The 15,766-nt window shown below is 35.4% G+C and overlaps 1 protein-coding gene across 3 annotated transcripts in view; it reads left to right on the top strand.

Moving 5' to 3' along the window:
- ASCC3 (activating signal cointegrator 1 complex subunit 3) overlaps positions 1–15,766 on the top strand; it is a 253,149-nt gene that overhangs the window by 141,630 nt on the left and 95,753 nt on the right. For all 3 annotated transcript variants that reach the window (XM_072331536.1, XM_072331537.1, XM_072331538.1), the window contains exons 15-16: positions 14,165–14,356; positions 14,667–14,891. In XM_072331536.1, coding sequence (XP_072187637.1) covers positions 14,165–14,356; positions 14,667–14,891 — 417 coding nt within the window. The remainder of the gene's footprint in view (positions 1–14,164; positions 14,357–14,666; positions 14,892–15,766) is intronic.

Here is a 15,766-nt window from a genome sequence, read left to right as displayed (position 1 = left end):
CTGGTCTGAAGAATTCATTGATCCATAGTGACAAGTCAGAGATACTTGAAGTTATTTTGAACTACCGAGTTAGTATCATAATTTGCATAATGTGTGAACTCTGTGAAACACTTTACTGTGAATCTTCTTCTGCTCTCTGTCCCTTACAGTTATGATTTACCTGTTACAGGTTTATGTTTATTATATTCTATGATTCCATGAATTGTTTTCCAGTTGTATTGATCCTAGAGACTTATCTGTTGTGGGTGAGTTTTAAACATCTGTCATGCTCATAATCATGCACAGCAACATGTCACAGTTCTGTTTGTGGCACAAATGCCATGTTATGTATCTGCCTTTTTTGCATGAAAAAAGTAATTAAGTTATTGTATTTCTCCCTTTTTATGTTTTTGGAGTGGTTTTATTTTCATTTTATTTTTATTTTTTTTAGCAGAATCAAGCAATTCTATTTCTTTACTCACTTGAAAATCATAACCCTATTTATTAGTATCTTTTTTTTTCCTACACAGCGCAGTTTCTTTAAATTTCAGATTTGCACTTGCGGAAAAGATAAATATTAAGTGAAAACAAACAGAGATATTTATGGTAATAAATGAGTGATGAAATGAGTGGAACGTTGCCAACAAAACCTACAAACTGCTAATAAGCCTTTGAAAGGAATGGTAAAATAATAATTAAGAACATAAAGAATACAGCTAAGTCAGTGGAAGTGAACATGCTGTCTAAGAGGCTATCAACATACAAATTCATATATGCAATATAAAGTTTCATGTACTTATTATCATGACACAGAACTAGTACTATTAAATACTTGAAAACTAACTTTAGAGGGGGAAAAAAAGGAGTTTGCTTTTACTTGTGTAAGAATTTTAGCTATCAAGAGGACTTAATTTTGGGGGAGAGTTGTGACAGGAATATGTCAATGTTTGTTACAATTAGTCTAGAAATACTACGTTTGAATTTTTGTTGAAAGGTTTGTGGCATTGAGGAAGAAAGCAAACTTTAAATATCTAAGACTTATTCTTCTAAAGTGGGAGTAACGTTTCCAGAAATAATTTGAGGTGAACCATATTGCTAGTAAGCGGGGGAAAAGCTATTTGACATTCAGTATTAGCTCATTTTCAGGTTGGTTTTTAATCCCGAGTATTGAGAGCCATCTTGTGGCCGCACTTGTTAATGCACATCCATGGTCCCGATTTTATGGTAGCAGAAGGAGTTCTCATTGTTTGGCTATAGAACGTTTTGAAGAATGAAAATTAAAAAATTAATGTACTAATATTCGTTCTTCTTTGCTTTGAGATATTTATTCCATGAGTAGTGAAACACATTGTGGGGCAGGAGAACGTAAATACATTCTACTTCCTGCGTCAATCTAAAGAATTTTATTTTGCATATGTGTTAGTAAATAATTGTTTTGATTACTGGAATAATAGTTGATAGTAAACTAAACAGTCCAATATTTAATAGAATCATAGAATCACTCAGGTTGGAAAAGACCTCAAAGGTCATTGAGTCCAACCATGACCTAACCATACTACCCTAACTAACAACCCTCTGTTAAATCATGCCCCTGAGAATTTGTTTAGTGGAAACCTTTTTTCTTCTCTGACTGAATTTGTATACTCACTCCATCATTCACAAAAGTCATTAATTTTACTCTCAAACTAAAAATATAATCAGTAATCTCATAAATTTGTGCAGGTAAGAAAAATCACAGACTGATTGTGTTTTTGATGATTAGGGAAAAAACTGAGATTTATAAGGAATTCATTCCCACCATTTGGGATTAAGAAATGACAGTTTGGGAACATTTCAGTCATACTGTGTTCTGATCAACTTTATCACATTGCAGGAAACTGCTTATTGCCATGTTTTTAAGTAGCATTATGACCTATAAGGTTATGACAGTCTGTGAATCAATTGCTTAGTTTTGTCTTGGTGAAGAAATAATGGTGGGAATGTTACATTTTATGGGGAAGTATGTGATTATTTTTGGTGATTCTGATGAGTAGGAAGTGAATTTCTGATAAATAATGCCCCCAGATAAGCTGTTGCTGTCTCCAATAGAAAGGATGGAAACTCTCCTTATTTTCACTGTAACATGCCTTGGCTCTGTTGTTTTCAGGCATTTAAAGCTATAGAATGATCTGATTAATTTTCATGTGTTGGGCCATTTTTCAATTGTTTCTTCAGTTTTTTGGTGATAGTATGTACTCAGTATCAGAATAATGAAAAGGGCAGAGGATGCAAATTCAAGTAGGTTCTGAATTACTCAGAACAGTGAGTGATAATAAGGAGCTATTGTTGATAGGTCTCACCTGCAAGTGTTGCATTGACACCTGAGCCAGTAACAGTAAAATTTGTTGCAACAGAAGATTCTTTGTGGGTCTATTTTGTCTAATTCTGTCATGGATAATTTTTGGTCATTAATCTAAATCTGAGTGGTTTCCATGGTGACATATCATGCAAGGTTTAGGAGTCCACACATTATACCTACATATGCATGTTGTATCTGAGCTCCCGTTACTGGGGATCAGCACATTTTGGGCAGCCAAGGGGATGACTGAGCTCAGCCTGAGGCAGACATAGAGCAGGCAGGGAGTAGGAATCCTGTGCCAAGCCTCTGCTGCCAGACCACTGTGAGGATTGCTGGGACTCCTACTTCAGCTATATAGATCTGCATGAAGGCATCTAAGTGTTGGTGTCATTATATCCAACTGAGCTCTGCCATAGCAAGCTGCTGGCAAGGAAGTGTATCTCAAATGATCAGGCACTGTTTTTGCTTTCTAGAGGCATTTTTCCACATCAGACAACATTAGCTGGCCATTTTATCTTCAGCTTTAGTGGTGTACAGATTAAACAAATATGATGGAACTATATGCTTATCTCGAGTGATGTCTTCTGAAGTAGAGTAGGAAATCTTTTCTAGGTTGCTCTCAAGATTAAAAGGCAATGCCAAAAACTGTAAGTAATCAATCTGTTTCTATAAATCTGATTAGAAAGGCTGTATGATGCTATCACAGATGACAGGTGCAATAGGTTTTTCTGCAGTGAATGGTCACTCGGGATAGGGGAGATAACACCAATGCATAAGCATAGCCTCTGGGTTTCTATTCTGTGTAAAATTTCTATATCAAGATAATCAGCCATTTCATACTTGGAGCTTAAAATTATCTTGAATCCTCACATACAAATTAACTAAAATAAATACTTCTGTTGAATAGCTTCAGAGGTTTAGATTTTAAATGTGTAAACCGTTATCTAAAGGTGCTTAATGATATAATGGTACAATTTATTTATGATATATTTAATATTTATTTATATTATTATTTTCTATTCTTTACATTAATTTTATATGTCATATGATATTTCATGCTGGCTTTCAAAGTGTATGAGAAAATCAAATAAAATAGTAAAAGCTTAGAAATGCTTGACATGCTTACCTAATTAAAAACTTGTAGGTTTTGCACAAGTCAAAGATTCACCATTCCTTTTAATCTGATTTTTGTTCTTAAATCTGTAATAACATCTTGAAACCACCAAAAACTGGTATTCTGGTAATAACCGTATGGTACATACTTGTAACAAGACTCCACAAATGTGATGATTGTCTTAACACTGAGCCGTGGTATATGGTTCACTTCTTTGGTTTCAGAGGAAGTTTCTCTTCCACCGTGTTGCAAGGCTGTTACTATGTTTTGGAAGTGGTTGTAGTAAATTTGTTAGAGAGTTATTTTACATAGATGGGGCTAATTTTCACTCTTAATGTAAGGGAAGAAAATCCTCTTTATATATATTTTTATTTCAACTAAAGTTATTTCTACCATTAGAACAGTATAGAGATATTCAGTTCGGGAATGTTATTATTCACTTCCAGCAGTAAAATATACAGAGAAATTAATTTTAAGGGAATTGTTTAGTGTTTGCCTTTTTCCTAGGGTCTGAACCCCCCAGTAAATGCAGCATCAAAGATACAGATTCAAATTTTAGGTAAATAACTTTGCAAAGCCTTTTGACCTTGGACTGCTCTTGAAGAAGGGAGGGCTGTGAAATGAAGCATGTGAAGGATATAATGATTAAAACAAATATGGTGATTGTATAGAAAACTTAATATAATTAAAAGAGTAAAGAAAATGAAACTTCTATTATAGTTCTTAACTCTCTTGAACTGTCATTAGCATTAAAGTATGCACGTTAGGTAAATAGAGTATGAAAAATGTAAATGAATCCAGGATGGAGAGGGACTGTCAAAGCATCACAGCAACTCTCCCATCACTTGTGTACTGCTGTGCACTGCACTGAGAAAGTAGCAGTCTCCTTTCTCCCCTTCTGCTAGGTAATTAAGTCTCCATGGTATGCTTGATATAAATGAGACATTTTCTTAAATGTGCAGTCTGTGCACTGTGTGGGCAATACATTTAAACTTAGCTTACTGAAGAAACTGTGTAGACTGCTTTAAAGTAATAGTGTATGAATTACAGAATCTTAACAGTAGTTTTGACAGATCTAATCCAATTTACAAACCCCAGACAAAGGAGATGGATGAATTAACATTGGCACAATACTTTCTTCATAGTTGGTGTAAGTGTATTATAAAAACCGTTTGCACAAGAAAATAAATGAAAAAAAAATTGAGCAATGTGTGATTTTTACATAATCAAAGAGTGGTAGTGGTAGAATATAATTTTTCAAAGTCAAAATTAATTATACTTAGTTGCGTCATCTCTTTGATTTTTAAACTTAGCAATTATCTTGTAGGCTTCATGAAGTATGAAATATAAAGCTGATAATTGATATACAATAGTCAAACTGTAAAGGCTGGATCTGGAGGAACATTTTGTTGGTTGGTTTCCATCTCTTTGTTTTGCACATGTAAGCAGAGGAATACAATAAATGTTAAAACCTATTTCTTCCAGTGGACAGAGTTTAAAACCACAACGTATCTTATTTAATTTAGCAGAGGTCTGTGGAAATATTCCTTCATTTGGCATTGAATCTGGCTATGAAGTCAAGCTGTTTGAACTGCTCCTTTCTTAAAGCAGCTGGTTTCACCCAGTGAAAAGCCTGATAGTTGCCTCTGTTTAGCTAACAATCAATCTCTAAATTCCCAGGTCTGCTGGCCAAAAGAGCATATAAACCTTTTTGTTACATCACTTATTAGGTGCTACTTCTGTGCCCTATCAAGTCTGTGAAAGATTTGTGTTACCTTTGAAACTGACTTTGAACAATGTTTAGTAGTCCACGGGCTTCACAGTTCAACTCTGACATTGCAGAGATTCTGAGGGCAGCTTGCTGGTAATTTAGAGTAAAACTAACAAAAAAGACAACATACTTGCCAAAGGTGTGATAATAAGCTGACTGAGGCATTGATAATAAGTACTGAGTCTTACAGTTTTTTTCTCCTGAGAGTGGAGTAGGAAAAAATATGAACCAGAAAGTGAAGATAATTCTGAGAGAGATGAAGATGAAGATATGGAGATGTGATGGGATGTGCATTTGAGTCAGGACATGGACACAAGGAATAAAAAAATTCATGATGAAGCAGGTTTCGCTCAACCCAAGATGTACAGATCTATTAGTTTCTTAAGGGATTTTTTTTCCCTGTTAGTACTTTATCAGATAAATTATCACTCATAAAAGTCGGATGAGACCACTTGAACACCGTAGTATGGAAATGCATAAATATCTAAACATTTTTATTTTCTTTCAAGATTTCTCAGAAATGATTTTCCTTGTAAGATTTCATATTTGGTGACAGTGAATTACATTTCAAGTCCTTAAAATTTTCTTAGATAGCAAGGACACAGAAGGAATGGAACTTGTGGTTCTGATACTTGTTTAGTAGACTGTTAGCAAACAAACAAACAAAAAAAAATTATGAATTTTCTTACATTTTTCTTATCAAATAGGATTCATCTATCAGAAAAAAATATATTATCATGATGCAGATGTGCTGATGTGCTAATTTGGTTATCTCTATTCTTCTAAAAGTTGAGATTATATAGTTAAGTCACTTAGTGAAAGGAGGGTACCATTTGACATTTTTAGTTTAAGAACTTGTACTACTTTTATTTCATTGACTTGCATTTCCTTTATGCACTCCTGCTTGGCATAGTGTTTACTTCTTCCATCTAGAAGCTGGAAGAGTGAGGAAAAATTAAAAAAACAACAAGTCACGATGCCAAATCAAAAGGCATTTAATGCCTGTAGTATTTTTCTAAAAGGAAACAGTTATTTTCCTGTTTTAAGCTAAAATTTTAGCTTTTCACGATCCCCCATACTCGTGAAAACCCTGAAGATTGTTAATTCATATTGCACTTTTACAACTACCTACAAACTTTTAAGAGAAATTCCATTCTTCTCAATAGTCTTCAATATGTCACTTTGCACAGGAGTGATATTGTGGCAGGACTTTTCTAGTTTAATTAGGAAATGAAAAATACACTTGATGTTCACAGATTTTTTTTATTTTTTTTTCTTTTAGGGGTAATAATGTCTCTGTATAGTTTTTGGTGAGGATTTGCACAAAAAATAATGATAAGCAGTCATAAGTAAGCTGCAGCTTTACTGGAAAGACCTTGAGAACACTTTAGCTGTCTCAGAGTAAAAATGCATCCAATATTTTCATGGCTCGGCAGAGTAGCAGTTTTGAGTGTTACAGAGAAGCAAAGGAGGTTTTCTCAGATATAACAAATACTTTTACAGAAACCATGCAATATCAGATTTCAACTGAAGTGGAAATATTGAAATCTCTGCACAGTTAAGCACAGAAACAAAAGGTTTAACTAGGTCTCCAGAGGATGTCAGTGTATGAACTGAAACTGGTACAAATTTATCCTATCTGTTGCCATACTGCACTTGCATGTCATCATACTCTGACTGTATCAATTTCTTTTCATTGCTCTGTATCTTCCCTACTGGTTAGTTTCCTAACAGGCAACTGAGAATGCCTTCTGCTTTCAGCAAATCGGACCAAGGCTGATTGACTCCATGTTCTCCAAGTGGTTAACAAATATGACAGCAGGACTTCTTACCTGAAGGGCAGAGTATAGGTACTTTGCAGAATTTTACAGGTTTTGTGTATATACTCCCAGAGAGAGAACAGTCTGATTCTGACTTGACGAGAAAGAACATAAAGATTTGCTTGATTTTGCATGCATTTGAAATTCATGTCATAAAATTAAATCCATTTTAATTGATGTGCATTAAATGTTTTTACTAAACTGAAATATTTAAACCCCCCTTTTTTAATGAGTTTTGAAATTATGTAGATTTAGTTTTCTGCTCACTGTAGAGTTCAGACTTTTACTAAAGCAGTGCAAAAATGCCTCCACATGATATGTATTGTGTTTTCTTTAAACAATAGAAATGTGCTTATGATTTTATATAGTATGAAAATTATAATTAGCAATTTAAATGTGTTGTTATATTCTCCCTGTTTTCACTCATTTGTGGCCCTTAAACTGGGTCACTATGAACAACATCTCCTTTGTGAACCAAGTGCAGATTGCTAGTTCTGTTTATATAGAATAATTATTTTTCCTTCTAGAATCTTAAATCTTTTAATGAGTATCATTAATTCATACAGTTGTAAGGCGCCTCTGTCTGGTTTTAACTGAATTATTCGGTTGCATTGGTCCACATTGCAAAATTCTATTTCAAGTTGAGTTAGTGTTTTATCTATACAGTTGGCTTGTTTGGGTTTTTTGTTTGTTTGTTTGTTTGTTTGTTTGTTTCCCTCTTATAGCAGGGAGGCATTAAGAGAGGCAAATCTGAGCCAGCAGTGCACCCTAGCAGTCCAAAAGGCCAACCATAACCTGGGGTGCACCCAGCCCAGCACTACTACCAGGCAAGGAAAGGGAATGCCCTGCTCTGTTTTGTGCTGTGTGGCCACGTCTCCAGTACTGGGCACCATTCTGGGTGCCATCAAATAAGAGGAACCAAAGAGCATACAAAAGAAGGCTACAAAAATGGGAAAGGGGCTCGAGGGCATGATGTATGAGGAGCAGCTGAGGTCCTTTGGTTTGTTCATCTCAGAGCAGAACTGCTGAGAGGGAGTCTTATGGCAGCTGCAGCTCCTCACAAGAGGAATGGAGGGGCAGCACTGAGCTCTGCTCTCTTGTAAATGAGATAGGACCTGAGGGAAACACATGAAGTTTTGTCAGGGGAGGGTCAGGTTGGAGATAAGGAAAGGTCCTTCAGGGGAATGTGGTGAGCATGGAAGAGGCTCCCCAGTGCAGTGTCGTGGCTGTGAGCTGTTGGAGTTCAAGAAGAGCTGGGACAACACTCTCAACCATATAGTTTAAATATTCTCTGGTGTGGAGACAGGAATAGGAATCAGTGATCCTTGTGGGTACGTTCCAGCTCAGGATACTGTATCATTACATGATGCACATGAGGAAGATGAAGTTCAGAAGAAAATCAGTTATAATACAGTAATACAGAAAATAGCTCCTGAATTGTGATTTCACTTGAAGAACTGTTATCTTTACATTGACAGAATATGCCGTGGAAGAGTGTGTTTAAGCAAAGCAGTCACACTACTCTCTTATTTCTCCTTCAGAGGTATTTTTAGAGCACTTTACAAAACTTACTGAGATGATTTCAGTAAATTGATCAGAGCGGTAACTCATAGGTTTAAACAATTCTAACTTTAATGCAGTGAACTTAAATCTCCAGGGGGAGACAATTAAATTATTGACTCTTCCAGGAGAAATCCAAACTGATTCACATTTGTTTGCTAGAATTACCTTCTTCAAATACTATCTTGCTGGGTACCCACTAATTATAACTCAGTAAAAGAGTAAGTGTTAGACTGAGATATTACATTGGGATAACTGTACAAAGTTAATAGCTAGATGTATTAAAAGACAGGAGATTTAGAGAATGAGTGTGCATACTTATTAAGTATAACAGTATATTGGCCAGCCTTCATCCATCCAGAAATGATCAGTTAGGTCATGTAAATCCTCTTTGTTGAGTAAAGCTCTCCACAGTCCTTGGGTTCTTCACAGGAACCAGCCCCATTGTGATCAGTCAGTGATAACAATGCTGTTGTTCCCATGAACAAGCAAGGGAAGTAATGTGAGGGCTTATCAGTACAGAAGCACTATCTCAATCCAATACATTAAACTGTTGTGTATATTGTTAATGTGAGCTTCATGACAATTTTTTTATATGCAACTTAGGTTTCTACAGCAAGTTTAAACTACACCTTTATTTCTGTTAATATTTCTGTTAATACAAAATAGCCAGAGAACAAATTTCCTGTCATGTGTAAAATAAACAAAAAAAACAAAACAACAACAACAACAACAAAAAGAAAAAAAAAAAAAAAAAAAAAAAAAACCTTTCTAGTTTCCTAATGTTTAAGCCTGCAAACCTTCAGTCATTTAATGCCATTTCTCTTGGTCCTCATATATACAGATGTCCTGTTAAATGCTTTTGTATTTATGGAGCAGGAGTAGGCCCAAAGATGGAGTCTTCAACTTGTTTTTTCATTCTGCATTTCTCAGACCCTATTCACTTCCTTAGTGGATCTTACTTTAATGTATTTTGAAAGGCATTTAGTATTCTTTAAATGAGTCAGGTAGAGCAGATTCAGCAGTATATCTAATTTGAATGAAGTAAAGAAGGCTTTTGTCTTCTTACAGCTTTAAGAAATGTAGAAGGCCAAGTTACAGATTCTGATCTCTTTAGGAAAAATACAAATTCATTGTTTTGGGAATAACTAAATATTCATAACACAGTAGTAGCATTAATAGAAACAACCATTCAGTACCTTATTTTGTTTGTTTTAGGTGTTTGTGACACCTGCGTTGAGTGCCAGCACTCAGCAGATAAGGCTAACAAGGCTCATAATTTGCAGAGCATTAGGACAGTGCAAGAAACAAAGGATGGGAATGATATTCTCAGCATTGCCCAAACCAGTGAACAAATATGATAGAACATTCTGAGCAAAATGCAAGTGCTGCCCTACTGTGAACTCTGCAGAGTGAAAATTATGATGATTGAGTCTTACAATCAGATGAGTGAGGTTTTGCTGCAGTAGGGTGATCATGAGAATAGCCTGTGCAATTTCTGTTGCTAGAAGGAAATTCATGATTGTCAAAAACTGTTATTAGGCAATTTTTGTCCAAGAAAAGCATAGCAATCAGATCAGCGAAAATACTAACTTTTGTTTCACCTATTAAGAAGTAAATTATTGTCAGCTGCTTCTTATAATCAAACTTTATTTTTTTTAGTGTTTTTTTTGTTTGTTTGTTTGGTTGGTTTTTTTTAGTTAAAATAAGGGGGGAAAAGCTATAAAGCTATTGAAAGTTTAATTTTGATGGTTCATTTAGGATAGATATATAGTTCAGATAAAAAGCATTTGGTGCATTGTCTTGTAGGAATGATCACACCTTTGGGATACCAGGTGCAAGTAAAAGAAAGGAAGAGTGTGAAGGAAGTTATCTTTTTTTGTTGGTGGTTTAAGTCTTTGGTGAAATGCCCTAAGGTCTGTTTAAATGTTCAAGGTTTGTTTCCTACATATGCCTGATTTTTCATCAAAATTAACTACATTTTTTCATGCCTAATTATGACATTTTTAATGTCTTAATCAAGATGAGCATGATATCTAAAACTTTTAAAGGGGAAATATAGGTGGCAGCAAGCTAAACTAGGAATTTATTTACTACATGGTGTATTAGATGCATGTGCACATGTAAGCAGAGGTCATAAATCTGCAGTCCTCTTGAGTGATATGGGTGGGAAAGGAAAATCAATTCTAATCAGACGACCAGTGCCCAGAGGTCATAACAACTTCTCCATACACCTGAGGCACTTTGTTACACTTCATATAAATTTTAAGCAAAACGCTTTAGTATGTAATAAAGCAAGATGAGGGATACTCTAGCATTTTGTAGTTTCACTTCTGTTATATATGTAGGACACTCTAAAAATAGTGCCTCCTGTTTATTTCCATGGAAACAACAACAGATACAAAGAGCACAATAACACTGTTTGATAGAATTCTCAGCTACACAATACTCTTTTTCAACACAGTCAACACCATTAGCCATTCATTTTCACCAGGAATGAACAAAAGCCTGCATGCTGTGCTTATGAAAATCTGTCTGTCCAGAATGTTGCTTGTCTTTCACTTTTGAAATACACCACCCACTGATTCACTGTGCTCACATCCACTGGTCTCCATAAACATTCAGCAAACATCAACGAATGTCAGTGGGTGCGATTTTCTTCTACATGAAAGAATTCAATGACACACCTTTGCTTCAGACATACTTCCGTGTCAGACAACATTTTGTCAGACTGCCTCTGTCATGCAGCAACAAAACATAAAGGAATACTGGCAAGAAGGTTCATCCTTTTCAGTCATATTACCAATATTACCTCTGACATCATGGGACAACATAGTAAAATAGGAAGCATTACTTTTGGAGCAGTCCTCATTGTAATCGCTGGTTTCATTGTCTTAGTGTGTTCTCTCACACAAGGTGTTCCCTTTTCCTTTTTTTCTGTGTTCACAAGTTCCTTTCTCTGAACTACTGGTGGTTCATATAATTGTAAGAGAAGGCCTAGGGGGACCTTAGTAACCTTCCAGTACCCAAAGGGAACCTATGGGAAAGCTGGGGAGGGACAAGAGACAGGATGAAGGGAATTTTTTTTTTTAACAGAAAGAGTGTAGATTTAGACTAGATGTCAGGAAGTAATTCTTTACTGTGTCAGTGGTGAGACACTAGAACAAGTTGCCCAGTGAGGCTGTGGATGCCCCCTCCCTGGAACCATTTAAGGCCAGGCTGGATGGGGCTGGAGGGAAGTCTTCTGTCCTGTAGTAGAGGGTTTGGAACAAGATGACCTTAAAGATCCCCTCCAAGCCAAACCATTCTACGATTGTATAAACAAATAAAAGTTTCCTCCCTTGTATAGCAAAATATTTTATTCTTCTAGTTTCCTATTTCTAACTTGGCCCATTTTTCCATGAGAGTTAGACAACATAAACATTAAGGTTACAAGCAGAATTATGTAATTTTTTAAATTGTGCGAGTTGAAGAGCAGGTTTTTCGGCTACAGGTAATTTATAGAGTGTAATTTTTTATATTGAATAATTGTGCTTTTTGAAAAATGACTACCTTCAGCTCTGCAAAATAGATGTGTGAGACCCTGAAGCTCTACTGAAAACAGTAAAATTTCTGACAGTTGTTCTATCACATACAAATATGTGCTTTTTTTAAAGATACAAGTTAATTATGTTGTTTAATGCTTACAGCAAGTTCAGAATGTAGTCAAGATGAATCCAAATTGCTGTGTCTCAATTATTCGTTGCTTTGCAACTGAAGTGAGTTTTCTGCATGCCCTTCGTCTATGGGATTTGTTGTTGATTTATTATACATGCAATCTTTGGTGCGTTTGTGTTCATTATAATGTATTCATTTCCATCCTCTGTGTCATAAAGAAAATGCGTCATGAATTATTTCTTTTTTTAATTAATTTTTAAGCATTGTAGCGTTAATTAAAATTGCCAATAATTAATGTATAGTTAAAAGATCAGTTTGATTTCCTCTAAGTGAATAGGAAATAATCACACCTATAACAGAAAAGATTGAATATCGAGAAGTTGAGAATTGTGAAGCTAGGAAAAGTGTTTTTCCTACAGTATTTTTCTTTTCATGATGTCCTTTATAATTGCATTCCCATCTTCCTATTTATTTCTGTGTTTGCAGAGACTTATTGTTCACATTTGGCAGTATGCCAGTAATATAAACTGTATTTTTCTTTACCCTGTCTGTATCTCTTAAGTCAACTCAAGTGGCTGTGTGTCAGGTACAAATGAATATGAAGATTGAAAAAAAACAATCATAATTTGGTCTAGAATTAATTCACTGTAATCTGCAGGGCTAAAAATAGAGTGGTAGGAAAAAAAAAAGAAAAAGAGAGGAAAAAAAAAAAAATTCCTGTGGCCTGTAGAAAAATAATGATTCTCTGTTGGCAGTAATAATAAAGAAATCTATTTTTTTGAAAGATCAGCATCATCATTACAGGAACCATTCTGGTGTTAGCAGTGATCAGGTTTGGAAGACAGTGGTTTGAGAAAGAGGTGGGATGAAAATAAAAGTTGTTTGCGACAAATCAATACATTGAAATATGAAGATCTGAGGAACCAGTAGCCAGGGTCCAGGGTACAAAGAGGCTGAATAAAGCATGTTCTGTGGCCTTGTATTTTAACTTATAAAAGCTTATGTGAAGGTCATTTATTCTAGTTTATACCTGCGCTATTCTTCCTTTGCTCCTGTCATCCAAGTTGTAATAAAAGAGCTGTATCTTTTATGATACTTGAATTTTGGCCTAAAGCCACATTTCTGAAAAGAAAGAGTTTTGTTCCCAATTGCCTACAATGTCATGAGCTTTGGTGACGTGGATTTTCTGTCTAAGCGTTGGGGTTTCTTTATTCTTTCCTTGTTCCTTCTGGAAGGCATGCTCCAAAGTGATTTGAGTTTTAGATTTTAGTGTATGAAAATACCAGTTTTTCTCAAGTCCGAGTCCCTCTTCATTTCAGGAGAAGAATGGTAAAGCTGGCACTCAGCAGTAAGGGAGACATTCTTACATGCATCCTATGCGGAGGGAGGCTGGAGGATGTGAGATTTTTCCAAACTGATATCACAGCCTCTCATACATGGGAGAGATAAAAATGAGGGGTAGGTGAACAGTTTGGTTACTTGTTGTCAGCTTCTTAATCCACACCATGCCAAGATGCAATGGCAGGAGAGAGAAATGGTATCCCTTTGTGCATGCGGCCTGCTACTTAAGCCTGTTTTATCTGCTTGCATAGACTGAAGGACTTATAAGGAAAAGAGATATGTGAATTGTCTATTTCATTGTCCATAATGGTTATCTGTAGATTTGGATCTCTGTTTACGTTAAGCTGTATTTTTAAAAACAGTATTCCTTTGAACAATGAGGTGTATTCTTTGGAAAACATGAAAATGATTCAAATTCATTTATAGCAAATTGTGACATATTGGTAATCAATGTTAATATAAATGGTTCCTTTCATATGCCTCAGAATAATACTCAGTGGTTTATTTTCCTGTATTTTTTTAAATACAGCTCTTCTTGTACTGCAATTGAAAGTAAATTTAATATTTATGCTTTTCTATTTTAGGTACAGAGATCCAGAAATAAGCAGTTGCGTGAGCTGTTTCCAGATGGATTTAGTATTCATCATGCAGGAATGCTGCGGCAAGACAGAAGTTTGGTCGAGAACCTGTTTTCTAATGGACACATCAAAGTCCTAGTCTGTACAGCTACACTTGCCTGGGGTGTCAATCTTCCTGCTCACGCTGTTGTTATTAAGGTAAAGGCTTATATTACTCTGCACATGGTTCTGTCTTAGAAGAAAGATAGCAAGATCGTTATTGTGGGTTTGGGAGCTGGAGGGGAAATGTCTGATGGACTTGAAATGTTATTTATATCTCATTAAACTGATTCTTACTACTGGGAGTCTAGTTTGTATAGTAAAGATTTAAATATATCAAAGATTATGAAAGGATTAGTTAAAGTACACTTCTGAAATCATGCTGTATTTGCCTAATTTCAGTATTCAGCTCATCAGGATTATGTTCGTGTGTATTTATGTTAATTTTTATTAACTTTTCCTCAATCAGGGAACACAAATATACGCTGCAAAAAGAGGCTCCTTTGTTGACCTTGGAATTTTAGATGTCATGCAGATATTTGGTCGAGCCGGACGGCCTCAGTTTGACAAATTCGGAGAAGGCATCATTATTACAACTCATGATAAACTCAGTCATTACCTGACTCTTCTTACTCAGCAGAATCCAATCGAAAGCCAGTTTCTTGAAAGTCTTGCCGACAATCTAAATGCAGAGGTAATTTTTCAATTATTTCGAAAAACTAGCAAACCTAGGAGGATTAATGCTATTTGAAGCAAAAAAGAAAAAGTGTTATTTTCACAAATAAAATACCTAAAATGGAATCTTTATTACCTCAAGCACGTACTTTACAGAGGAATGAACTGTTACATGTGAAAATGTTGGGGGTCTTATACAAAAGTTAGTAGATACTAGAAATAGTATGGAGGACCACAATGTTATGGTAAAGCCATGGAAACACATCGCAAACTAAAATCCTCAAGAAATGAAAACATGTTATTATATAAATAAACTTACTTCAGTTGATTGACCGCAATATAGGAAGAATAACATATTTAGCTTCAACTCTTGTTTTTGGTTTTTGATTTACAGGGGTAACCAGTGGTAACTGGTTTCTTGTAAACTGCAAGTTCTCAGTTTGCTTCAAGTTCAAAGAAAATACATTTGATTATTTAAAGTGCCGTGGTTATAATGAGAGTACTGGCTTCCAATATATTAAGACTATTCAAAAACTATCTAATGTAATAACCAGTTAAGAATCTGTGTACAGACGTGCTTCTTTACAAGAAACCCTCAGAAATTTAAACATTCTTATGGTAGAGGCACTCAGCCAAAGTGCAATGTTCAACCTTTTTTTTTTTGTAAGAGTGCAAGTGGTTTTACATTCATCATTCATTAAATGCTTTTGGAGAGGAAAAAAGGGGTTAAACAGTCATAGAATCACAGAATACTTTGGTTTGGGACCCTGAAGATATCTAGTTCTCTAGTTCCAACCCACCTGCCATGACAGGGGCACCTTCCATTAGACCAGGTTGCCCAAAGACCCATCTAAATGTGCCTTGAACACTGCGAGAAATGAAGCACCCACAACT

Source organism: Excalfactoria chinensis, chromosome 3, assembly GCF_039878825.1.
Source record: "Excalfactoria chinensis isolate bCotChi1 chromosome 3, bCotChi1.hap2, whole genome shotgun sequence".
Classification (NCBI taxonomy): Eukaryota; Metazoa; Chordata; class Aves; order Galliformes; family Phasianidae; genus Excalfactoria; species Excalfactoria chinensis.
The sequence above is the reverse complement of the archived record's forward strand: the minus strand, read 5'-3'. Positions and strand labels throughout refer to the sequence as shown.